The sequence below is a fragment of the Vicugna pacos genome, chromosome 13 (genome assembly GCF_048564905.1).
Source record: "Vicugna pacos chromosome 13, VicPac4, whole genome shotgun sequence".
Taxonomy (NCBI): domain Eukaryota; kingdom Metazoa; phylum Chordata; class Mammalia; order Artiodactyla; family Camelidae; genus Vicugna; species Vicugna pacos.
In genome coordinates this window covers 38,148,657-38,173,449 of record NC_132999.1, presented here as the reverse complement: position 1 = coordinate 38,173,449, position 24,793 = coordinate 38,148,657, and the positions used below count along the sequence as shown (strand labels likewise).

The 24,793-nt window shown below is 41.8% G+C and overlaps 1 protein-coding gene across 11 annotated transcripts in view; it reads right to left on the bottom strand.

Annotated features, from left to right (window-relative positions):
* Window positions 1-24,793, bottom strand: part of SCMH1 (Scm polycomb group protein homolog 1) — a 142,784-nt gene that overhangs the window by 9,168 nt on the left and 108,823 nt on the right. For 9 of the 11 annotated variants that reach the window (XM_072974661.1, XM_072974654.1, XM_072974655.1 and 6 more), the window contains 4 exons: window positions 24,520-24,752; window positions 20,932-21,058; window positions 11,676-11,876; window positions 9,639-9,830 (listed from right to left, as the gene is read on the bottom strand). In XM_072974661.1, coding sequence (XP_072830762.1) covers window positions 9,639-9,830; window positions 11,676-11,876; window positions 20,932-21,058; window positions 24,520-24,752 — 753 coding nt within the window. The remainder of the gene's footprint in view (window positions 1-9,638; window positions 9,831-11,675; window positions 11,877-20,931; window positions 21,059-24,519; window positions 24,753-24,793) is intronic. The other 2 variants (XM_072974663.1, XM_072974662.1) reach the window with 2 other exon arrangements.

The following is a 24,793-nucleotide window of genomic DNA, read 5'->3' as shown; positions in this document are numbered from 1 at the left end:
CTTAATGCCTGACTAGAAGCCTGCCTGCAAAGGATCTGCTACTATGTTTCCTCCCTCCCTTCATATTTGCCTTGTTCTATGGAAACATTCCAAGGACGATGGGGTTGTGCAATAGCGAGAGTGTGGGCATGGAGACCAGGATCTGGGTTAGAATTTGGCTCTGCCACTCAGCAGGCAAGGTGCTTCCCTCAAAACCTCAGCCTCCTAATCTATAATATGGAAGGCCTGTTTCTTCCAAGGAATTTGTGAATATCAAAAGAGAATGGCTATGAAAGCCTTTATAAAGGGAATCTCATCCTGACATTTCTATACCATGGCCATGGCCGGAACCCCAAGCAGGAGCCCCTAATCACTGCACTAGAGAACTTGAAGCAGACTCTCTCCCATGGTTGGCTTTTACCCGCACCAAGTCAGGTCACCCACACCTCAACCCTGGCCACTGCATTCTCAGCTTATGGGAGATGTCTTGGGTACAAGACCATACACCCTGACCTTTGTGGTTTTTCTTAAAGATTGGGTGTTTAGATAATGCTTGGGATTCATTTAGAGCCTCTGATGAACACTAAATTCAAACAGATCGTCTGGCACACAAAAAGACCTCTGGGACAAGATGGTTTAAAATTTTACGACTACTTTCTAATAGTCACCTAACATTTCTTGGTAACCATGGGATTATAGTCAAACCTAGCATGAGACAGCTATTCATCTTATCTCAGGAAGGTTAACTGATGAGGCCCCTCCCTAGAAATGGTTCGGAAGAGAGAAGTCTCTGAGGCTCCAGGATACCGCACTCCATTTCTGCAGGTGAGGTTTTAGATTTCTAGTTTCTAAGAGAGATGATTATACAGTAGTGTCTCAGTTTGAGACAAGAACAGGAATCCAATCCAGGAAACAAGGTGCCTGGGTTCTACTTCTGGGATCCTGCCTTTTACCAAGTACGTGATCCAAGGCAAGATGTTTGTCTTCTTTGAGAACCAGTTTCCTCATCTGTAAAATGGCAAAAAATCACCCTCTGTTATGCTGAGAGCATCAAATGAGAAAACAGAATGGGATGGACTTTACAAAGGTGGGGAGCTGTATTTTATTCTTCATTCATAGTTGGAGTGGCAAATCCAAGTTCTCTGCAATAGCTCAAGAAAAAGATGAACTCTAATTTCTGTATTTATCAGCACAGTAATAATCTCATCTTTTCAACCCTCATTTTACTCGGTGAAGACTGGAAGGAGTTCACCTGCTTCACATGAGCTAACAGATGTGAAGAATAATTATGATGACAATGCCAGGGGCTTACCAGATGCTGACGCAAAATCAGTGTCTCTTCCTCTTGGCAGTGCTAAGCATGGCAACTGAAATCTGGATTTTGAGTTGAGGGGGTCTGAAAATCTGGACTAGTTGCACCTGGACTAGGCAAGGTCATTAAATCTTATCCTAATGAGATGCAGAGGAAGAATGAAGTATTACGCCCAAAGCTCTGGGAGGTCCCGTCTGCTGAAGGCTGATCAAATGAGACCCTGGCTACCATCAGGAGGATAATGTCAGGGTAGAAGACTGCTGTGCTTTCCAGCTGTACTTCACAGAGCCCTTACAACTCCCAGCTTCTGGGTAGAGATCTGGGCAGCATCCCAGCTTCTATCAAAACAGCTCTGGTTTTAACTTTTGCATACCAGTTTCATATAATCTTACCTTTGCAAAAAAGGAGTTCCACTACTAAAATAAAACAAGCTTTGAAATCACTGGCCCAAAGATCAGAATTTGGGGCTGGAAGACTTGAGTTCTATTCCTGGTATGATCATTAGTCAATGATCACCATCCTTTTTCTGGGATTCAGTTTGTGTATCTATAACATGGAGATGAAAACACTTAACCTCAGAGGGTCAATGTGAATAACATTTTCTATTGATATCCTGGAGACATGAGAACAATCAGCATGAGAGGGAGCTCACTCATTCATCAACAAACATTTGTTGAGGACCCTTTGTGTCCTGGTCACTGTGGTACGTATGGGGTATGCAGAGGTAGACAGAGACAATGACCTTGCTCTTACATGCTATTTTCAGTGAGAAGCATATCTTCTGAGTATCACATTGCAGGGCTGAACTTAAAAACTAGAGTTCCTGGTGGAGGATGACCAGAATGGTGGTGAGAGGCCTAGAACTCATGGCAGAAGAGAATGAGCCTGGGAATACACAGTCTGGAGAAAAGCCAGGGGAGACAGACACCCTAAAGGCAGTCATGGGAAGGGAAGAGGGCTGGAGACAGATTTGTTCTTTTGGAAGGCAGAGAGAACAGGGGGCAGGAGTTAGAAGAATGTAGATTTTAGCTCAAAAAGGAAGGTATTTTAGTGATCAAAAGTGTCCAACAACAAAACTGATTGCCAAAGGTGACTGGGAAAAACATATCATTAGGAGTTATTAAGCAGAAGTCAGACAACCACCCTTGTCCGCTGGGCTAGACACTAGATCATCTCGAAAGCCATTTCTGCTTCTGAGATTCAAGGACTCTGTGCTCAGAAGCCTGCTTTCCCCTTCATGAGGGTGAACTGAATGACCAAGAAACAATTAGAATTATGAATCTAAGAAAATTCTTACACCAACACAGGACTCAGTGACCATCCCAGGTCTTATGTATGCTTAAGTCTCTCCCATGTTATAAAAAACCTCTCTCTTAACCACGTGTCCCACATCCTCTACTAAGTACTCTTGCATTCAACAAATATTATTAAATACATACTATGTGACTCTTAGGGTGATGGATACTGAGAATGGTGAAAAAGATAGATATCACTCCTTCCCTCATGGATTATTTAATCTAGCAGGGAGAATGACAAAATACAAACTGAGAAATAGAAATTATTATAAATATTACTAAGGAAAGAGATAGGGAATTGAGACAGAAAACAACAGGGAGAGCTTTCTTAGGTGAGGAGACCCTGTGAGGCTTCTCTGACAACTTGATGTTTAAGCTGTGCTCTGAAGAAGAGTCCACATGGAGGTGTGCTAGACAGTGTGTGCTCGGTTTTATGGGTCACTGGAGACCCTAAATGAATCCCAAGCATCATCTAAACATCTGATCTCTAAGAAAAACTACAAAGGATGGGAATGTGGTCCAGGACCCAGGATACTCCTCACATGCAGAGAATTCTATGGGAAGGGCTATGGAACTGACTAGGTTTGGGTAGGATCACAGGAAAGAATCTGCTGTGGGTTCTCTGGTGCAATCGCTAGGGGTTGCTGCCTGGTCACATTCAGAAAGATGGTGAGGTAGAAGCAGCTTGTAATAGTCATGGAAATGGGGAAAAACAGGTAGCTAAAATATAGGGAACAAAGAGATGAGTTTGGAAAGGTAAGCAGAGACCAGATCATGCAGGACACTGCAATCCAGAGTAAGACATCTGGATTTTATTATAAGTGCATTAGAATGCCACTAAAGAGTTTTAAGTGGAGGAGTGCTATAATTTAATTTGTGCTTTAAGAAGACCATTTAGGCTATTAAGTAGACAATGGACCAGAGAGGAACAAGAGAGGTAGTAAGGGGACAAGAGATGCTAGAAAAGATCTCTCAGGCCAGGAGAGGGAAGATGATGGTAAAGGCTGTAGAGATAAAATATACATGGATTCAATATACATTTTGGATTTCCACTGCCACAGCCCTGGAATAGCAAGGATCCAATAAACCCTATTGCTTGAAACAACTAAAAGGAAGGGCAAAAAATATGAAGAACAGTTTTCAGACACTGAACATTAGGTAGTGCAGGACAGCAATTTCTGAAAAAGGGGAAACAGGTGAGGTGAGCCCTAGGCTTGCTCCCAGCTTACTGTCTGGAGAGTTTCCAGGCCACAGTGCAGGGAGGGGAAAATCAGACAGAGCCCAGTGATCTCCCAGAGTTGAGGAGACGGAGCTGGGAGTCCAGGTAGAACACGGAGCTAAAGTTCACAGGCCAGAGTACTGGACAGGTGATTTAACTATATTTCATATGTTCAAGAAGGTAAAGCAAAGACTGAGCATGTTAAGTAGAGACACTGAAGATAAAAAAAGATCCATATTGAACTTTTAGAAGTGAAAATACGATGTCTGAGATGAAAAATACTTGGGATGGATTAACAGCAGATCAGACACTGCAGAAGAAATGACCAACTAACTTTACCATAGCTATAGAATTTATCCAAAGTAAAACACAGAAAAAAGGCTAAAAGAAATTTTAAAGACATCAGTAAACTGTGGGAAAATTTCAAGAGGATTAATATATGTCTAATTGGAGTACCCAGAGGATAGGTAACAGAAAATATATATGAGAACGAATTACAGAAATTTTTTCAAATTTGATGTCAACTATAAACCCACATATCCAATAAGCTCAGTGAACCCCAAACACAGGAGGCATGAAGTAAACCTCAGCAAAGCACAGCATAATCAAGTTGCTTAAATAGAAAACCTAAAAAGCATCCAGAGGAAAAAGATGCACAGAACAGACCAAGATAAGAATGACAGCAGACTTCTCATCAGAGACAACACTAGCAGAAGGCAACGGAGCCACATCTTTAGGGTGGCTCCTAAACAACAAAAAAGTCAACCTGAGGCTCTAAAACTCAGCACAAGTACTTTTCAAAAACAGAGACACAAAAGCTGAAAGAACTCAACTACAGCAGACCATAACTATGAGGAATGTTAAAGAAAGTCCTTCAGGCAGAGAATGAGATTGTATGAAAGGTGGCTCTACACTAAAGAATGAAGAGTAGCAGAAATGGCAACTGTGAAAGGGTAAATATAAAACAAATTTTATTTGAAAAAAAAAACTTTAAAAGATAATTACCTATTTAAAGTAAAATAATAACAATGTAAAGTGGATTTATAATATGTGTAAAAGTAAAATGTATTAATTATAATAGCATAAATGCCAGGAAGAGAAAGTGTACTGTTTTGAGGTTCTTATGCTATATGTAAAGGGATATGATTATTACTTCAAAGAAGATGGTGATATGTAAAAAATGTATAATATAAACTAAAGCAATTACTAAAATAACAAAGAGTTACAGCTAACAAGCCAACAAGAGAAATAGAATAGAATTATTAAAAAACTGGATTAATCCATAGGAAGGCAGAAGAAAAGGGAAAAAGGGCACACCGAACAGATGGAACAAATCTCTCCACCCACAGCTTTTTCCCTTTGTTCTTTCAGGTCCTAAAAAGTATAGATCTGGGCTAAACTGTCCTTTCACTTGGATAATTACACTAATGGTACTTGTGGTATGAAAGACAAGGTCTGGGTATTGTGTAGGAGGGGAAAGCTGAGACAAAAGCAAACAAAATTATTTTGCATCGTAAATGAATTTGGAGCTGCCTGCTGACGGCCTAAAACGGAGGAGGTATGGGATGGAGGGAACAGAGAAATCAGAGGAAAAAGGGAATTCTCCAAATCCTAGAGTGGGTTCTAGAAAATGGCAGGAGGCTGAGGCCTAAGATGAAAGATGAGGCCAGCAAGATTATCACCTATAGCATCTGATAAACACAAAGATAAAACAAAATGTTAAACTGCTTCCTGTTCTTTGTGGTAATTAATCTTCTTCCCCCTCAAACCTTCAGTGTAAGTCTATTACACCGAAAAGCCTTGTGTTAGTTTTTCCTTAGGGAAATGAAGGATGAGGAGCTGGGTCAAATCGCTGGGGCAAAGTGCTGTAGGAGAGACAAGCAGCTTCGGGTGTTGACAGGGAAAGAGGGGATTAAGAACTGACTCAGAAGCAGGAGTTCTGAGCTGAAAGTATGGACTGCTACGGGGAAAATGTAAACTTATTCTGGGTTATGTGGGATGGGGGTTCCCTGTATCTAGATTTGCATATCAAAGGAAAGAATAATCCTCAAATCTAGGAGGCCTCTCAGAGTTAAAAAACCTCCAACTGGTTTCCCTGCCTACCTCTTGCTCCACCTCCCATCTTCTCTCCCACATAGTTAAGTATGCTGAGTGAGCTTTAAAAAACACAAGTCTGATTATGTTATTTCCATACACAATCATGGCTGTAAACACTTCAGTGGGTCCCCTCTGCTCAGTGACACAGTTTAAGGTCTGTAACATGGCCAAGCTGACCTTTGCTGCCTGGGCCTCTGCTACGGCTCCAGCCTCACCTCTTCCCTTCTACTTTGTATGTCAGCTGCACTCAACATTCAGTGCCTCTGAAACAAGTCATTTTTCCTCTTGCCCCTCCGTCCCACATGCTCCTCAGTCAACAAGAACACTCTGCATCATTCCCTTCCTCCATCTCTTTCGGTCTGTGGCATCTTTACCTGATTATTCTACTCCTTCAGGTCAAAGCTTATATCATCTTTTCTGGAAAGTCTTCCCTGACATATCTGGTTTGAACTCTTGAACTCTGAAGTTGCTCTGTTAAAGTGCTCATCACCATGAATTAATTTATTTGCTTGTTTGTTCATATTCTCTACCAGGCTATAAACGCTGTGGGTGCAAGGACCTTGACTCTTAGTTTACAATGGAATCCCTCATGCCTAAATCAGAGCTTGGCGTTGTGCAGTCAGTAAATACTGGGCTGACTGACTGTCTGACTGAATAATGGAATCACTACAGTTTCAGTTAATTATGAACGTTTGAGTCATCTCAGAACTGTGACAGTTCTATGAGGAAAGCCTGTGTGGGAATGAAGGGGCATTCTAAGAAATTTCACAGTTCTTTTTTGGCTTTTATCCTGCAAATTTTGGGGCTTGGCAAGAGAACCACTTTATAACTAGCTCAGAAGAACTGATGTCAGCTACAAAGACAGGCACAGGGAACTCATTGTCATGGGACAAATGAAGCACTTCCTCCAGCAGAAGGCAACCTGGGCAACTCTAAAACAGCAGACCCAGAGGTTAATGCCAAGAAGATTTCAATTACAGTTAAGATTAACAGTCACTGGGACCCACTAATTAATACACTCTCCTATTTATTAGCAGCAGTTTTTAGAGAACCAGAAAGAGCCCCCTCTCACCTGATCTTCACAGGCCCCTTACTGGATCCAGCCAGACGTGTAGGTCTGAAGAAAAAACTCTAACCTGACATTGCCTCCCTCAGGAATCCTTCCCTGACTTCTTCTTTCGCCTTATTCCTTCATCACTCCTGGCCGGGCCAGAGTACCTCTGTTCCACGCCCTTACCACGTACCTGTTTACCAGTATCTCCCACTCTCAGCTGGGAACTCTTTCAGAGCAGGGATTGAGTGTGTTTTCTTGCCATCTCCCCGGAGTCCACTATTGGATCTAGCACAGAGTAAGTATTTGATAATGTCTGATGACCTGAACAATTGGCCTGAATTCTTCAAAATGCAAATGTCATGTTATAGAGGGTAGGAAAAAAAGTCTGGAAAACTGCTCGAGATTAAAAAAAAAACCAAAGCCTAAAGAGACAGAACAACTAAATGCAGTAGATAATCCTTCGTTGGATCTTGGATGGGGGGAAAAAGCTACAGAGGGTACAGCTGGGACAACTGAGGAAATCTGAATAGGGGCTGCATACAGCTGCTGGCAGGCTTTATCAATGCCATATTTCTCAAGTATAATAACAGTATTGCGCTCCTTGTTCTTAGGATATACAGGCATTGAAGGATCAAGTCTCTCATCTGCAGTTAACTCTCAAATGGTTCAGTAAATAAACAAAAATATACAGACACAATGATAGGTATATATACTTAAAGAAACAAAGTAAATATTGCAAAAGATAAGAGGTAAATCTAGGTGAAGAGCACATATGGCTGCTCACTGTACTACTTGTACAACTTTTCTCTAGGTTAGACATTTTTCAAAATAAAACACTGGAGTTAAAAACTAAGTCTGAACTTAGGTAAGGAAACCTAACAGGATCTGCATTTGATGACTATCAGCTGTTCTGGAAAAGGGTGGTCAGTTAGGCCAAGACCCTACTGGGTAGTGTGGAGACAAGATCATAGGGAAGGGAGAGGGTTCCAGTAAGTCCCTGGATAAGAGAGGAGGTACCTTTGGATGTTGAACTAGCAGAAGTGTGTAGCCAGGCAGAAGGGTGGGAGTGATAATTACCAGATCTGAAGGGCAAGGGAAAAGAAAGCCTTTATGCAGATCAAGGTCATTGGCAGAGGTTTGGGTAATTAATCAGAAAAGTGCAGGAGATGATAAATGATAAGAGGTGGATCAAAGGGTCAGGCAGGCAGGCAGGTAGGTAGGCAGGCAGGCAGAAAAGATAAGTGAGGGAGCAAGAGAAGTCAGAAATCTAGGAAAAGCTCTGGTTTGTCTGGGCAAGAAATGGGTTTGTACCCATTCTTCCAGAATCTCAGGTAGGGCTAACTTTAATGACTGAAGTGTAGCTCAGAATTCCTGAATGCCAACAGCTGGTGAGAACCTGCCTCTGTCTGCACCAACTCCACCATGCCCAGTTCAGACTCCCAGTGCAATATCCTAACTATAAGTAATACCTTCTTCTGTTCTCAGAGATTTTGATGCTGAAAGAAAGCAATATAGAGTAGGTTAATGAGAAGTTCTCTCTGAAGAAAAGGCTCAGTGAGGGGATCACAAATATGTCTGCAGGGACCAGATGGAGCATTTGAAATTCAGGTATCTTGTTGCCCTGCACGCAAGTCACATAAGCAATTCTCGTTTGGGTGCAGAAGTATAGACAGAGGTGATGGGGGAGAGGGAGAGGCTGGGTGAGCAGTCCCTTCCCCAAGCACATTCTCCAGAAGTGGCACTTTTATCAGAAGTAATTCTGTTAAGACAATGACAAAAAGACAAGAGGGACGGCAGTGTGGGAATAAGACTTGTGCAGGTCAGAAGGGAGTACCTTTTGGATTTATGCTCCCTCATCACCAGACAGCACAGCCCCAGCGCTGACAGCACTACGCTTCTATTCCTCTGGCCAGGATGAGGTCCAGAGGACCCTCTTAAAGGGCCTTTCCTCCCTCTCTCCACATGACCTACCTCGCTAGGTTTAAGGTCGAGCTTTCCTCCCCTCCCTGCCGTTCTGTGTCCTGTGCTCCGGATCAGAGATGCCGAGTTCCATTCACTCAAACCTTTCTTGGAAGTGCTTAGTCACTGATCCAGCCACGTGGCATCCGCTTTCCCGTTGTGGGTCTGGTATGTTAACTAAGAAAGTTATTTTCCAATCTAGTTAGAAACAGCAGGAACTTGAATTGACTTGCTAGACTGGCAGTGCTGGAGGAGGTAGGGCCACATGCCAAAGGAAAGAGTGTATGGCTGGCCAATCACCAGGGAGCAAATTTCTCAATCTGTAGCCTGAGACTAAACCTTCCTGCTGGCAAGGGAGATCAGGGAGATCTATGTTAGGCCTTTGCTGCCAGATTCACACTGGGAGATGTCTTGTGACTTCACGGTGGCTCCATGTGCAGTTTAAAGCTCAGAAGGAGAACCGTGGACCACCATTTTCTAGGGATAAAAATCCAGAGGAAGAGGGTTAATCTTAGAGATAGGAGGCAAAATCCTGAAGAGAGTGTAAAGAAAAGAGGAGACCAAAAAGTCCCAGATGTGGCAAAGATAAGGGACAGAAAATCAGATCCCTGGGTAGTAGGTGCCAGGCTAGTGGGCCTGAGGGCTGGCTGGCCCCAGGCCCTCACTGCTGCTGCTACTGGCCCTGCCCCCCTTTCTTAGCCCAGGCCTTGCCCCAGCTCCTACCTGGTAGGTACCTGTCGTGGCTGTGGCTGTACTCTGCGGTGCTGAGTGACAAGTGAGTCTGTGTAAAGGGCTGGTTGCCAAACAGATTGTCACTGCGAAGGTTGTGGCAGAGTTTCTCCAGGAAGCGGAGGACGTAGGTGATGCTGTTGACTGCTGGGAGGTTGAGGGTGTGCTGCTCACGGTCAAACACGGCTGTGGAGTTAAGTAAACAGGGCCGAGCACGTCAGCTTGCCAGCGCAGTGCAGCGCAGAGCTGGCCGGAGGAGTCCAGCCCACTGCTTGCCTCAGGCTAACCTGGTTACACAGAGGCAATCAGTGCTCAAGTTTCCTCCCTCCCTCCCTCCCTTCCCCTCCCTCCCTTGAGGGTTTGATTTTTGCCTCCAACTCCAAAGGGCTTGCAATAATGGGAGTGGCCAGGCCAGGTCTGTTGCACTGGCCTGTCGGGGCTCTGGAATGGTTTTATTCAACCTGTACAAACAACGGTGAACATAATTCTATCTGCTCCATCAGCTGGCTGGGCCTCCTCCAGGAAATTTGTTCATTTAGGGTTCCATTTCCGTAAGAACTGCCCAAGGACAGACAAGCTGGGCAGAAGAGGAGAATACAGATACTGCCAGCAATGGCCTGGGCGCACAGTCCCACCTGGATAGAGGCAACTGGAATTTCAGCGACATTTGGAACTATTCCATGCTTGGTTTTGTTTTGTTTTGTTTTGTTGTTTTACTCCCTAGTTTTTATTAAAACTTATCTGTATAATCCTTAAAAAGCAAAAAGCCTCTGTGTCTGTCTCTGAGAACAGCAAGGAAATGGGGAGATAGGTCACTCTCAGGAATCAATTTGGGGGCAGAGGAGGAACTCTAGAGAAGCTATGGGCGAGAGCTGCTAAAGAAGGCTGGGTCCCCACAGGCTGCCGCCCAGAAGCAAAGGAGAGGCCAGGCAGAGGCCCTGGCCTCAGAAGAAAAGGGAGGCTTGATTTCCCATGCAGTTCTCAGCCTTCTATAAAGATTCCTTCCCTGCCTGCCCCCATCCTCCCCGCAGCCAATTACTCCCTCATCTGGGCTCCTACACCAGCCTGCACACATTTCTCACATATTCTAACACCTCCCACAGTTAGCTGTGAGCTATTCTTTCTTTTCCACCAGGGCAGAGCCTGAGCATGGCATCTTCTCTCCTCCCTCTCCCCTGGCCACCGTCTGGCAATAACCTCTGACGTACAGTAAGAGCTCAGTAAATGCTTGCTAGAAGAATCCAGTTGTATTTATGGAGTCTTCCATGCCAGCTGGATTTCTTGAGGCTGGACATTGCAACTAGTTAGAGTTAGAGGGCCAGGAGATTAGGGCAGAGATTAAAAGGCTCTAGGTCAAGTCTTCATAGGTTTGGTGGGTAAAGAATAGAGTTTTAGACTTAGGAGAATGGAAACAGGACGAGCACACAGCAGAAAAAGTGACTATTCTCAGTGAAAATAAAGGGATACACACACTCACACACTCACACACACACTCTCTGTCACACACACACTGTAACTGACTCAGAGTCTCATGGAGAGGGATGATTCTTCCCACTCTGCCCTGGGATTCAACTCCCCTGTATCAGGGCTGGCTTAGGACTGGGAGGCTAACGAGTCAAAAGAATGAGACTAGAGTTCTGAGGTTCCCTGAAGCCAGCTGGGAGGCTGTGGCAGTCTGGGGAACCTCTCCTGTTGAAACAGCCCCCTCTGGATTTCTTCTTCTGGAGTACCTTCAGAGCAGTACCCTGGTATTTTCTGTATGGGAGAGGTGAGGCAGGCAGGCAGGAGAGCAGTCTGTTCAGCGGCTCAGTTGAGCATAGTCTATGTGGGTATTCTACTCAGCAGCAATAGGCAAAAGACCCAGAAGGGCTCTGGGAGTTGAAAATGAGGACTCTCCGAGGAATGGAATACTCTCATATTTCTCCAGAGCCTACAGGTGTGAAGTAGAAACCAGGATGCCTTCCTGGAAATCAGCCAGTTGAGAAGGCCTGCCCCTCTGGCTAGGAACCATACTAGCCCCAGGGTGCTTACCTGAGATTACGGCACCACCGTGGCCCCGTTTGAGGAAGCCGAAGACGGTTTTCTGGTGATAAGCACAGTCGATGCAAGCCTGGACGGCCTGCTGCAACACCACGGAGGCGCGGGCTGGTCCGAAATGGTCGGGGAGCTGCTGGACCTTCTTCTTATCTAAGTGGGGGCCCGTGCTGCCTTTCTTGTTCAAGTAAATACAAACTGCAGGAGACAAAGAATCAAAGCAGCTTAAAGAGCATCCAGGGTAGAGAAGTCAGAAAACAGTGTTCTTTTCGTCTTTTATACCCTGGGCTCTGGTCTCTACAGGATTCCCAGCTGCTAAGCTGGTGAAACACTGTGGGAGGGGGTAGAGGGTGGCTGTGCCCAGCTGCTGCCAGCCCGAACTGCATGACCAAAGGCTCTGGGAACACAGCCTGCTGGGAGAACAGCCCAGACCAAAAGCCACGGCACAGCACTTGCACTTTGTCTTCTGTGCACTGGAAAGGAAATGTAAGCAGTTTCCCAGACACATGTATTTCATTTCGATCCTTGGTTGCCTTACATATTCTCTGTATCTCCCATGTGCTCTATGTACAGAGCTGTAGGCTATGCCAATATTAGCAAGACTGTGCCTGTGTGTGTCTGGCCTTGGACTTTAAGTGGTCACACCATTAGTCACCTGCCTTGCTTTCCATTCTGGGCCTTAGAGTCCCTTGTTATTTTCTACACCTTCTGAGGCGCAAAGAAAGCAGTGAAAATACAAGAAAATTGGAATAAAGAAAAACATGCAAACGGCCTGAGGGTTCAGTAGTTCCTCCTGTCAGGACAGCTGGCACTCTCTTCATTGCAGCCCTCCACCTGGCACTGTGCTGGGGTAGACACTAGGGCGAGCACAGAAGTGAGAGGCAGGCCTACCCAGACTTGCTTCTTGGTCTCTGGAAAGGACCCTCGGCTGCCTGGTCAGCCATGGCATTCTCTCTGCTGATCTGCGTTTCCACTTGAGTAAGGGTTACTCTGCTCTCTCACACTGTCCTCGCTCACTAACAGAAGGGCAGGGGGGCAAAAAGATAAGAGCTGTAGCTATGTGGGCTGTGGATGGACTGCTGTCCTATTTGGGCCTCAGGTGTGCCACCCATAAAATGAGGGGGCTGAGCTAGATGCTCTCAGAGGACTCTCCCACTTTTATCATTCTAATTCTAAGGGGAAGAAAGACGGAGAGAAGAAAATGGAAAAAGAGAGGCAGGATGTGAAAGGTGATGGCTGAAAAAGAAAAGAAAAAGAAGAAAAGGGTAAACAAGATGAATTGAAATACACATTTAACTCTGTTCTCTCCTAAACCCCACTAAAATGAGCCAGATAACAAAAAAGAGACAACTTAAAATTTTGAAAGCTGAAAAACAGACTGGCAAAGTAGCAACTGACTCAGCAGATCCAAGAAAGCTGATTCCTTAACCAAGAGTGGGGAATGATGAGAACTAAGCTGTTCCACCTTATAACTCACAAAAGGGCCAAGAAAGGGGAGATGCCCCTGCAGATGGGTGCGAAGGTAGATTTAACAAAAGAAGAATTGGTTAGAGTCTGTTAAGAAATAGAATTTCCATGTCATAATATGACTCTTTCACTGAAAACAAAATAAATAGAAATGCAGGAACTCAGATAGGTAAGAAGAGTAATGAAAATAAGTGAAAACATATGCCTGAAAAGACACTTACTACAATGTTCATAGAAGCTTAGTCATAATAGCCCAAAACTAGAACCAACCCAAATAACCATTAACAAGAGAACAGATATACAAATTGTGGTATTTATTGGAATACCACTTGGCAGTGAAAAAGAATGAGCTATTGATAGGATGCCTCTCAAGAACATTATTTTGAATGAAAGAAACCAGATACAAAATAGCATGATTCCATTTATATATTAAGTTCAGGAAAAGGAAAATGTAATCTGTGGTAACAGAAATCAGAATAAAGGTGAGAGTGAAGACTGACTGTAAGGAGGCATGAGGTAACTTCCAAGGGTGGTGAAATGATCCTTATCTTCATTGGGGTTGTGGTTACATGGGTGTTTACATTGATTAAAACTCATCAAATTGTATATTTAGATATGTAGATTTCACTGTATGTAAATTTTACTTAATCAAAACACAAAAAGTGAAAAAAAACAACAGTCCAGTGATTAAAAAAAAAAGAAATTCTACATGGATTAAAGGGAGAAATATAAAAGGCAAAGGATAAGACCTTTAACAGACTCTAGCAGCTTAAAAACATGGACCCCCCAAACATCCCTTCCACTGATCTCTGTGATTGACACTTGACCAATAAACTACAGTGGAAATGACACTGCCAGTTTCTGGGACTAAGGCTTAAGAAACTGGCAGTTTCTACTTCTTTCTTGCCATGTGTGAAGAGGCAAAGCCACACTGTGGCAAGGTCTATGTGGAGAGAAACCATCAGCCAGAACTAACTTGTCAGCCCTGTGGTGGAAGTGGATCCTCCAGTCCTGATCGAGCCACCACAGCTGACAGTACACGGAAGAGAAACCAGCTGTTGTCACCCAGCACTGCCTGTGCTTATGTTTCAAGCCATGAAGTTTTGCAGTGGTTTGTTATGTAACAAAAGACTGTAACAAACTGTGGTACCAGGAATAGGATGCTGCCGTAACAGAAGCCCAACACACACGGTACTGACTTTGGGACTGGGAAGCAGAAAGAAGCATAAAAAGCCACAAAGAGAGTGTAAGTGAAGCAGAAAGGGCCTTGAATAGAAGCCTGTAAAAGCTTGGGGTCTGAAGGATTCTTTTCACTTTGTACCATCTCTGTCCCTTAGTCCGAGCTGGCAAGACTTCCTGCAGAATGATTCTCTTAGAAACTCGATCTGGGTTGGGGTTATGAATACTACTGAGATTTACTTCATTAGCCAAAAGCCACAATCACAAGTTTCTTCTCTTCTTTGGGCTTCCTGTATGGCTGCTGAGACAATGCCCTTAAAATTCTTAAAAATCCTATTATTTAAGGGAGAGAATCTGTGAACTTGCCTTTAAGATTCTTAGAGGGCCTTTTGGTCTGAAAGAGTCTATGAAGCATAGTCTTAAATCACTCTGATATCTTAACAAAAGGATTTATTGTTTAAGATTTGACCCATTCTTAGTTTAGAACTGTTTGCCTTCTGGAGAGATTAGAAACGATAAACATTTCTGGACTTTTGTATTTTTTACATTTTTAAAAGCTCATCTCTCTCATCTTACATTTTTACCATAGGCAGTGAGAAGTCAGGTGATACTCCATTACTTAGTCTGGAAATCTCTCCATATTTCACTAAATTCATCAGGTACATTTCCTAGTTCCATGTTACTGCATGGTGTCAGCAAACTTTCCACCACTCCTAGCAGGTATCCCCTGTCTTCCATCTTCCAATAAAATTTTCCTCACTTTCCTTTAAGTCCTCACTGACAGCCCCCTCAAGATTTTTTAGGCCTCCAGTCTCAAGTTTCTAAGAGAATCATTCGGGCAGAAGGATTTCCAGTCGGGACTAAAAGGGATAGAGATGGTACAACATGAAAAGAATTCTTTGGACTTCCACCTTTTACAGTCAGGAAGAAGACTGAGAAGGCAACTCAGTTTTCTCATGGAAAAGGAAGGATGATTCAGAGGACAAAACCAAAGAGCCATGGAAACAACTACCAGAAAGTGGTACTGGATCTAATTAAGGAACTGGCAACATACACACAGAGAGATTTCAGAATTTCTATAAACCAAAGACTGCTATGTGTCTCCAGTTCTTTTCCCCTTTGAACGAGTGCATCTGTAAGTTATCCTACGCCTGTCCCACCACTGTATGATGGGTATGCGCGGAGCAGACGACTTGCTTCTTTAGGACACAGGTCTTCAGTTTAAGAAGAACTACTCGCAAGGAGCTATACCTGAGAAACTGCACATGACAGGTCTCATTTGCACCTGGATCTAGTTTACATGATGAGATCCTAGATCTGGTGCCTGATGTTGAAAAGAGATGAGACCTTTAATGGGGAATCTTGCAAGGAGAGGAATAAATTTTCCAAGTGGGAAGAATGTAAATAATTTATGCCCAGAGAGTGGACTGAGGTGGTTTTAAAATGTGGTCCATAATTCTTCGACTCTCTTCCCATCAAGAGATGGGGTCTAAACCTCCTTCTCTTAAATCTGGGTTCTGTGACTGCTTGATCAATAGAATATGGTGGGAATGATGCTATGTTAATTTTTGGGCTCAAGCCTTAAGAAAATGGTAGCCTCTAATTTCTGTCTCTTGGGACACTTGCTCTTAGAACCCAGTCACCCTGGTATGAGGAAGCTCAGGCTACCCTTTGGAGAGGTCCATGTAGAGAATAACCAACAGCTAGCACCAATTTTGTTGGCCATGTAAATGAACCATCTTGGAATTGGATCCTCCAGCCCCAGTTGAGCCACCTCAACTGATGCCAAGTGGAAGGGAAATGAGCTGCCTCTGCTTTAATTTTAATATAGTTGAATATACTGATATTATCTTTTCCAGGAATACATACAGTTATACACTTTTCCTTTTACAGTTTATGCTTATTGTCTTATTTTAAAAATCCTTCCCAATCTTAAGGTCATAAAAATATTTTTGTATACTGTCATGTTTTGGTTTTCTACAGCATACATGAAATCAGAATTAGAAGCTGTAAAAGAAATTGAGACAAGGCTAGCCAACATAATATTGAAGGAGAAGAACAAAGTTAGAGGACTGACACTACCCAACTTCAAGAGAATGTGGTATTGATGAAAGAACAGAGAAATCAATGGTACAGAAAAGAGATCCCAGAAATAGCCCCACACAAATATAGCCAACTGATCTTTGACAAAGGAACAAGGCTATACAATGGAGCAAAGGTAGTCTTTTCAACAAAGGTAATGAAACAACTGGACAGCCCCATGCAAAAACTGGAATCCAGACACAGACTTTATACTCTTCACAAAAATTAACTCAAAATAGATCTCAGACCTAAATGTAAAATTTGAAACTATAAAGCTCCTAGAAGATAACACAGGAGAAAACCAAGATGACCTTGGATGATGTGCCAGTGACTTCAAATATAACACCAAAGGCACAATCCATGAAAGAAATAACTGACAACCTGGACTCATTAAAATGAAAACCTTCTGTTCTGTGAAAGACAATGTCAAGAAAATGAGAAGGCAAGCTAAGGGTGGGAGAAAAATATTTGCAAAAGACATATTTGATAAAGACTTATCTAAAACACACAAAGAATTCTTGACATTCAACAATAAGAAAACAAACAACTGATTAAAAAATGGGCCAAAGTTGTTAATAGACACCTCACCAAAGAAGATACACACATGGCATATAAGCATATGAAAAGATGCTCTACTTTTCATGTCATCAGAGATATTTAAACTAAAACAACAATCAAATACCACTATAAACTTATTAAAATGGCCAAAATCCAGAACACTGACACCACCAAATGCTGGTGAGGATGAGGAGCAACAAATGAACTTTCACTCATTGCTGGCTGGAATGATGCAAAATGTTACAGCCACTTTGACAGACAGTTTGACAATTTCTTATAAATCCAAACATACTCTTACCATATGATCCAGCAATCTCATTCCTTGGTATTTACCCAAAGGAACTGAAAACTTACGTCCACACTTAAACCTGCACATGAATGTTTATAGCAGCTTACTTCTAACTGCCAAAACATGGAAACAACCAAGACATCCTTCAGTACGTGAATGGATAAATCAACTCTGGGTACAGACAGACAATGGTATATTATTCAGCACTAGAAAAAAAAAGTGAGCTATCAAGCCATGAAAAGACACAGAAGAAATTTAAATGTATATTACTAAGTGAAAAGGCCAATCTGAAAAGGCTACATACTGAATGATTTCAACCATATGACATTCTGGAAAAGGCAAAATTATTGAGACAGTAAAAAGGTCAGAGGTTACCAGGGATTAGTAGGGAGGGAAGAATGAATAGGCAGAGCTTAGAGGATTTTTGAGGATTTTAGGGCAGTTAAATTATTCTATACAATCCTATTATGCTGGGTACATGTCATACATATTTGTCAAAATCCATAGACTGTACAACACCAAGAGAGAACTCTAATGTAAACTATGGACTATAGGTGATAAGGATGTTTCAATGTAAGTTCATCAGTTGAAACAAATGTACTACTCTGGTGGGGGATGTTGATAATGGAGAAAGCCAAGCATGTGTTGGGGCAGAAAATACGGGAAACTTCTGCACCTTCTGCTCAATTCTACTGTGAACCTAAAAAAATAGCCTAGTAAAAAATTCAGAAAATAAAAAAGAACTCTTCAGAGTAGATACAAATATCTAAGAGTGGGGAAGTAGAGCATAAGCATTTCCTAAATGTATGTAAAATCCTTTTATGTAGAGCATTTTGAGGACTAATTTTTTTGCCAAACACCCTTTGGAAAATGCCACTAGAGTAATAAATAATGATACTTTTAAAAGCAAAATGCCAGGAACAAGAAACTCAATACAAAGTTTATAAGATATAATTGAAGAAAGTTGATCAAAAAGACAAAGAGAATAGGAATAAGAATAAAGAGGGTCAAGAACATAGAGGACAACTTCAGGAAGTTCAACATCTGAATAGCATATATGCCAGAAAGAATGCATAGAGAAAAATGGGAGAAAAATCACTGATGAAAGACCTTAAGAAAGTTTCAAGAGACTAAATAATGAATGGACAAACTATGTGTCCACATAGTAGGTAAAAATATATCCTAGGTGAAATTTCAGAATACTGAGGATGAAGAGAAGCTTCCGAGAGAATAAAGAGGTTTCACAAAACCAAAGATAAAATCTAAGAAAGATTATACGGGAAAATAAAGACATGGAGAGGAGCAAACTGGGGATAACACAAGAGAGAGGTGAAGAGGATGTCAAGGAACTCAGAAGGCTCCAGGGGATTGCTTTTAGAATTTGGAATGGATAGAATATATAATGTGCTTGAACATAGAGAAAGATGTATATAGCAGTAAGAGAGTTTGAGGCTGAATTAATAAGTACATAGCAAAATAAACACATTAACAAAGAAATCAAGATTTAGTTTAAAACAAAATGTTGTTTAACAAAGGAAAAGTAATCACAGTACAACTACATGGCTCAACTGAGAACAGCATGTAACAAGTTATAATAACAAATTACTAAATATCAATCTAATAAAAATTATAATATCACAGTACTAGGATACAGAAGTATGTGTGGGTGGGGAGGGGAGCAAGGAAATCAAGAAGAATTAAATTGTCATCATCTAAAGTGTATCATCAGTTGAAAAATGCCCAAAACTAAAATTAAAAAAAGCAATATAAGCCTCCCATTTACATATATGGAGGTAAATAAGAGAATGAGGTAAATTAAAAGTGATTGCCTTTGGTGAGAAGTAAATGACAGGAGGATAGAGGGTCTCTTTGTTTTGTTTTTATAATAATTCTTGTAGGCCTGTTGTTCCTTTAAACTATAAGCATGTATATAATGCTGATAAAATTACTTTTTTTAAAAAATGGAGGTACTGGAGATTGAATCCAGGACCTTGTGCATAACAAGCATGTGCTCTACCACTGAGCTATTACCACCCTCCCCTCCTCCAAATAACTCTTAAGAAGCGTTGTGCAGTTAAAAAAATGAAAGGTAAGTAATAAAGGATACAGTGTAGCACACAACATTTGATCTATGATAGTTTTTAATTGTTAACATTTCAAGTGACTATAAAGGTAACTTGGATGAATCTTCTCATTGTATATGTGTGGAAACTGAGATTCAGAAAGGGAAGTGACATCCAGGCCACACAGAAAGAGTGGAGTCCCCTCAGGGGATGGTGAAACAGTGATCAGTCAAGACTGCTATAGCGTGATCAAGAGCAGGAAACAGGGATACAAACTCAAGTTGCCCCTCTTCCTGGGCTTTGAGATTCAGACCAAAGGAGGGACTACCAGCTCAGTGACTGCCAGAAGAGATGATCTACATCATTTAAAATGAATAATGATGCACAGTCATGAAGCTCCCAGTGCTGTGGATCTTCTAGGTCTTTGTTGAAAAGGCACCCAGGCACTTAAGTGGTATCTAGAATGATGTGGAGTAAACTAGACAGGCTTACTAGGGGTTTGCTAAGAGCTTGGAAAATACAATCAGTATCTTCACCAACGTGTCCGTCTATCTTTACTTCCTCATCCATGGAGCTTAACAGGCAAAACTTCTAAGCTTTGTTCATTAATTTGATGATACTTTTGGACTAAGCAAACCCAGTAACTGGCTGGGGCTAGATGCATAAGATACATTTTAAGAAATCAATTGAGTACCCTGACAAGAGCTGGACATAAATGCCACAGGCAGGCTTTGTTGTTTTCCAAAGGTTATTTGGAGTGGAAAGTATGACTGGCCTTGCCTTCAAGTGCTAACATTCTAGGATTTGGGCAGAGACGTATTCAACTCCCTCTAAGAAAAAGACTACCCTAACTTCCAAGGGGATCATTTCAACTGCTTTGACTTCCCTAAGGAAGATGGATTTATCTACAGAGTAACAAAAGTAAGGTTTCACACATGTATCTTACTTTACACATACAAAATGAGTACTTTTTAGTTACCTCATTGTGTAACTAAAACCCCATTGGTATATCTATTCTAAAGGGGTAGCTCTTTTAGAGTTACCTTCCTATACAGTTTATGAAATTGGAACAGATATGCACAGCCCCGGTTGATTACCCCCACCCACTTCAGCTACCAGCTTTTGCTTTGAATCAAACATGCATGGATTAGTCTCCAAAATCAAATTCACTTTCATAGTACCAAGGTTTGCCACCATCAATGATGTTAAAAAAAAATCAGAGCAGTGTCATACATGTTTGCATGACGGCAGAATTATTAGAATGCTGGAAGGGTTCTGGAAGGGATCACTAAGCAGGGAGGGCTCCAAACTGGAAAGGATGGGTATTATTACAAACTGGGCTAGGGAGCTCCTGATGCTGGCCTCATATCCACCCACCCCCATTCCCTGGCTCCCTAACTCTAAGTTCACAGAACATCTACCTAAATTTCTTTGATTGTTTTGACAGAAGGAAGGTTTCTCTGAAGTTATTTCAAATGTCAAAGACAAAAAATTTTTTAAAGATTCTATTTAGATTTATAAATGGATAGAGGGCTAATTACTGGTACAGAGTAAGAGAAAGTATAGACACTGGGGCCTGGAGCTTGTTGCAGCTAATACTGTGATCTGCTCTTACCTGTGGGGGCCTGCATGGCTGAGCTGGGGATGGTGGCAGCATCTTGGGGTACAGTGCTGGTATCCGGTTCAGGGGTGCTGGTTGTTGGTGAGGTGGGTGGTGGGTTCAGCAAAGTCCGAGGTTTCCTCTGTCAAAATGGATGAGGAAAAGTTTGCTACCCATGATAGGTAGGTAACTTGTCTTCTCACTCCTCTATTCCTAGCACTTAATTCACCCATGAAAGTGAAATATATTTGTGGATGGGGGTGTGTTCTATCATTTTTTCCCCAACACAGCATCTTGCCTGTAGCTGCAAATATATCAGATGCTTAGTAAATATTTTCTGAATCTATGTATAAGATTCTGGGCTCTGAATAATCAGAGCTTAATTCACTCTCTTTTATACTACACTCAATTGACACAACATTGTAAACTGACTATAACTCAATAAAAAAATGTTAAAAAAATATATACTACACTCAATATTATCATCTGAAGTTCAGGTTCTCCATTAGCTGGGTAGAAAAAAAAAAAGGAAAAAAACCCGCTATGGTTTAAGTCTACTTTGATGTTACTTTGTTTCTCTCTGTTGAAAATGGAAACGTCCCTTCCCCTAACTCCACAATTTTCCTCGCCTACCTCCTCAGCTCATTACCTGCCATTTCTTATCTTAAACCGTATACTCCAGCAATCTGTAACTACAGTACTTCTCTAAAAACCTGGTTTTACCTGGTCCCTGCCTTTATAGAGTATTCCTTCTGCCAGGAATACTCCTTTTTTTTCTTTACCTTATAAATATCTGTTTATCCAGGAAGCTTTTCTAGATTTCCTCTTTTGTGCTATTTCTGTACTTTGTATTGTTGCATTTGTCACAATGTATTGTCATTATATATTTACATACTGGTGTCCCCCATGAGCCTGGCGCTTCTTGAAGGTCTGATTTGGAGTACAATTCCTACGTGGTACTTGGCATATGATAAGCGTCAATAAATGTCTTTCCAATGAAGCATACAGCATAGAATACCAATAATGGGGAAAGTAATAAAAATGATTTGAGAAAAATCTAGTATCTCCTTTATGTTGTTCAGTGTGTCTCTGGGGGAGAAAGACCTCAGCAGGTTTTTTTTCCCCAAGAAACAGTTTTTTAAATGCAAGGAAAACATAACCATTACTGAAATCCAAAAATCTCTTTTTATTAAATGTCACATGTAGTCCACTCTGGGTGCTGTATAAACCTGACTGCCTTCTAAGAGTGTATCTAAAGAGATGGTAACAATGACAGCAGGCATATATAAGTCAGCCTTGCCTGTGAAAGCAGTCATGCAAACTCTTATGGAACATTCAAAGCACACAGAGGACATGGACATTTCATCGTATTTTTTTTGATATTGCCACAAGTAAACATTCAAATAGGCAATGTGTCAGGGAAGAAAGGAAATACCAGTTCAACTTCACTGAACTGGTGATAGGATTTCATGGGGTCCCTGAAGGAACAAACCCAGTGAGTTAGATGCCTAAATATCGCAGAAAAAAGTAGAAAGATGGAAAGCATTATTACTACTTGAGGTAAGTGCATTTACATGTATTATATCTATTCATATTATCTCAGCTCCATTTTACTGGTGAGAAAACTGGGACTCATAGCCTTACTCAAAGCTTTCCCAAAGTCAGACGGTGGTAACACCTGGAGATGAGATATAAATCTAAGTTTGTTTGACTTCAAAACCTATGCTCTTGTCACAAGACGCTTTGCTTCAAAAATGAATATAAGGGTCATGGGTTAAATAGAGGCACATGCCCTTACAGAAATACAGAAAAGGACAGGAAGAGGAATTAGGGAGTCAAATGCCAGGCCATAAAATACAGTAGTAGATGAACATTATTGCTTTCAAGAGGGTTGGCAAGAAAGAGGACTTTGGCTACCGTGTTTAGGGTTTCCTGAAAAAGCAGAGCAGAGGCAAAATCATAGTTCTTAGGTTTTCAAGGATCTTAAAGGCTACTTAATCCAACTATCCATCCAATATTTTACTTCCCTCTCCTTAAAAACATCACTCCCAATAGTCATCTGGTACCTGATGAAATATCTCTAGTGATGGGAGATCACCACCTCTATTTTGAAATAGATTTAACTGTTTCTTTAATGTTGAGACAAAGTCTGTCTGTTTGAGTTTCTGCTTATTGGTTCTGGTCCTATCTTTGGAACCTCACAGACAAGTTTTCTACCCCTTTAATACGACTGTCAAGATGTCTTCACATTATCGAAAGCATGGTTTCCCTGGCCTTAGAATCTTTAGGGCTTTCAGCCTCTCCTCCACAACATGAGAATGAGAAGAGAGTAATGGAGCCAAAAATGCATCAGGATCTAGGTTAGGGGTTAGTGGTAATAGATCAGGAGAATTACGTGTTACACAGAAAGATTAGGATGTGACATCAAGAATTCAAAACCAGTAAGTAAGAGATAATCTCAATCAGAACACCATCAGTGAAGTCATCCATCCATTCATCCATCTTGCATATAACTGAACATTTCCCAAATGACTGAGATACAGGGCATTGCAGGAGAAAAAGAGAAGAAAAAGATTAAGTTCCTAATCTTGAGGAGCTTATATTCTAGAAGGACTGAGGTCAGCTGGAGCTTATCAACAAAACCAAACCAACCAACTAACAAAATTTGAAATTGAAATTGAAATGGAATGCCTAAGGAGAAATAGGTATCATTTCCACATTGGAACTCAGGTAGTCTAGTTTGGGAGGGAGTTTTAGAGAAATCCCCTGGGAGTTAGGAAGTGAGTGGAGAAGGTGATGCCAAAGGAAGCCCAAGAGAAGTAGCTGAGGAATCTTCCTATCAGTGGCTTCCCTAGGGAGGACATGCATGAAGAACTGGACACAACTAAAAGGTGGCACTTTCAGTAACAGTGCTTAGTGAATCTCAACCCAGCAGTCTTCTACACTAGGGGTAAGTGTTACCTCCCTCAAGAAACGTGGTAGGGCAGCAGTAACCTTAGGACTAGAAGATCTGGAGACTCATCTCTGTAGTCTTTGCCATTTATTAGCTATGTGACCTTAGGGCTCTCACACTCTTAAGTCTCAATTTACTTGACCACTAAATAGCATTAACACTACTCATCTCCTAGGGTTTTGTGAATGAAGATCATGTGATATGTAATGGTGTCAGGTATACAGCCTGATACTTAGCAAATATTCAATAATTTTCTTTCTTCCTTTCTTTCTAAGAAGGTACAGGGACAGAAAAAGAAATACATTTACAGAGTCAGATTTCTCTTTTTGTTCACATACTTGGGTATCCACTCTGGGCAGGTTAAAAATTAGGAGCAGGGTCTTCCATCTATGGAAGACATTAGACCAGAATTCCCATGAATGTTAACTTTCTAAGTCAAAATTTGTTTCTTATCCACACTGTCTTATCTCTACTGTTACCAACCCCCACGTAAGTAGCTAAAGTAGGGATGACAATCTAGGAGATTCTTCTAAAAGCATACACAATGTGGAGGATAGGACTAGACACGCTTCTTTCTAAGATAGATGGATATGGATGTTACCCCTTTATAACCCTTTATCCCTTGCTGGGAAATCCACATTTTTACCTACCTTACTGCCAGGTTTGGGACCCCTCTTCTTTGGGAATTTCAAAGGTTCAGCTGACTTGGATGGGGTAGAGATGGGATGGGGAATTAGGGGCTTGGATGTCCGGCCCCGCTTCTTTCCTGGTTTACGTCCCCTCTGCCCTGGTTGATGCTCCAAGACAGTTTTGGTGTTGCTGTGGATGCTGGGCTTCTCAGGGTTCACATCAGATGCAGGATAGGGAGTCTTTGGAATCACAACTGCAAGAAAAAGACTCATTCTATCACCCTCTCCTCCCACC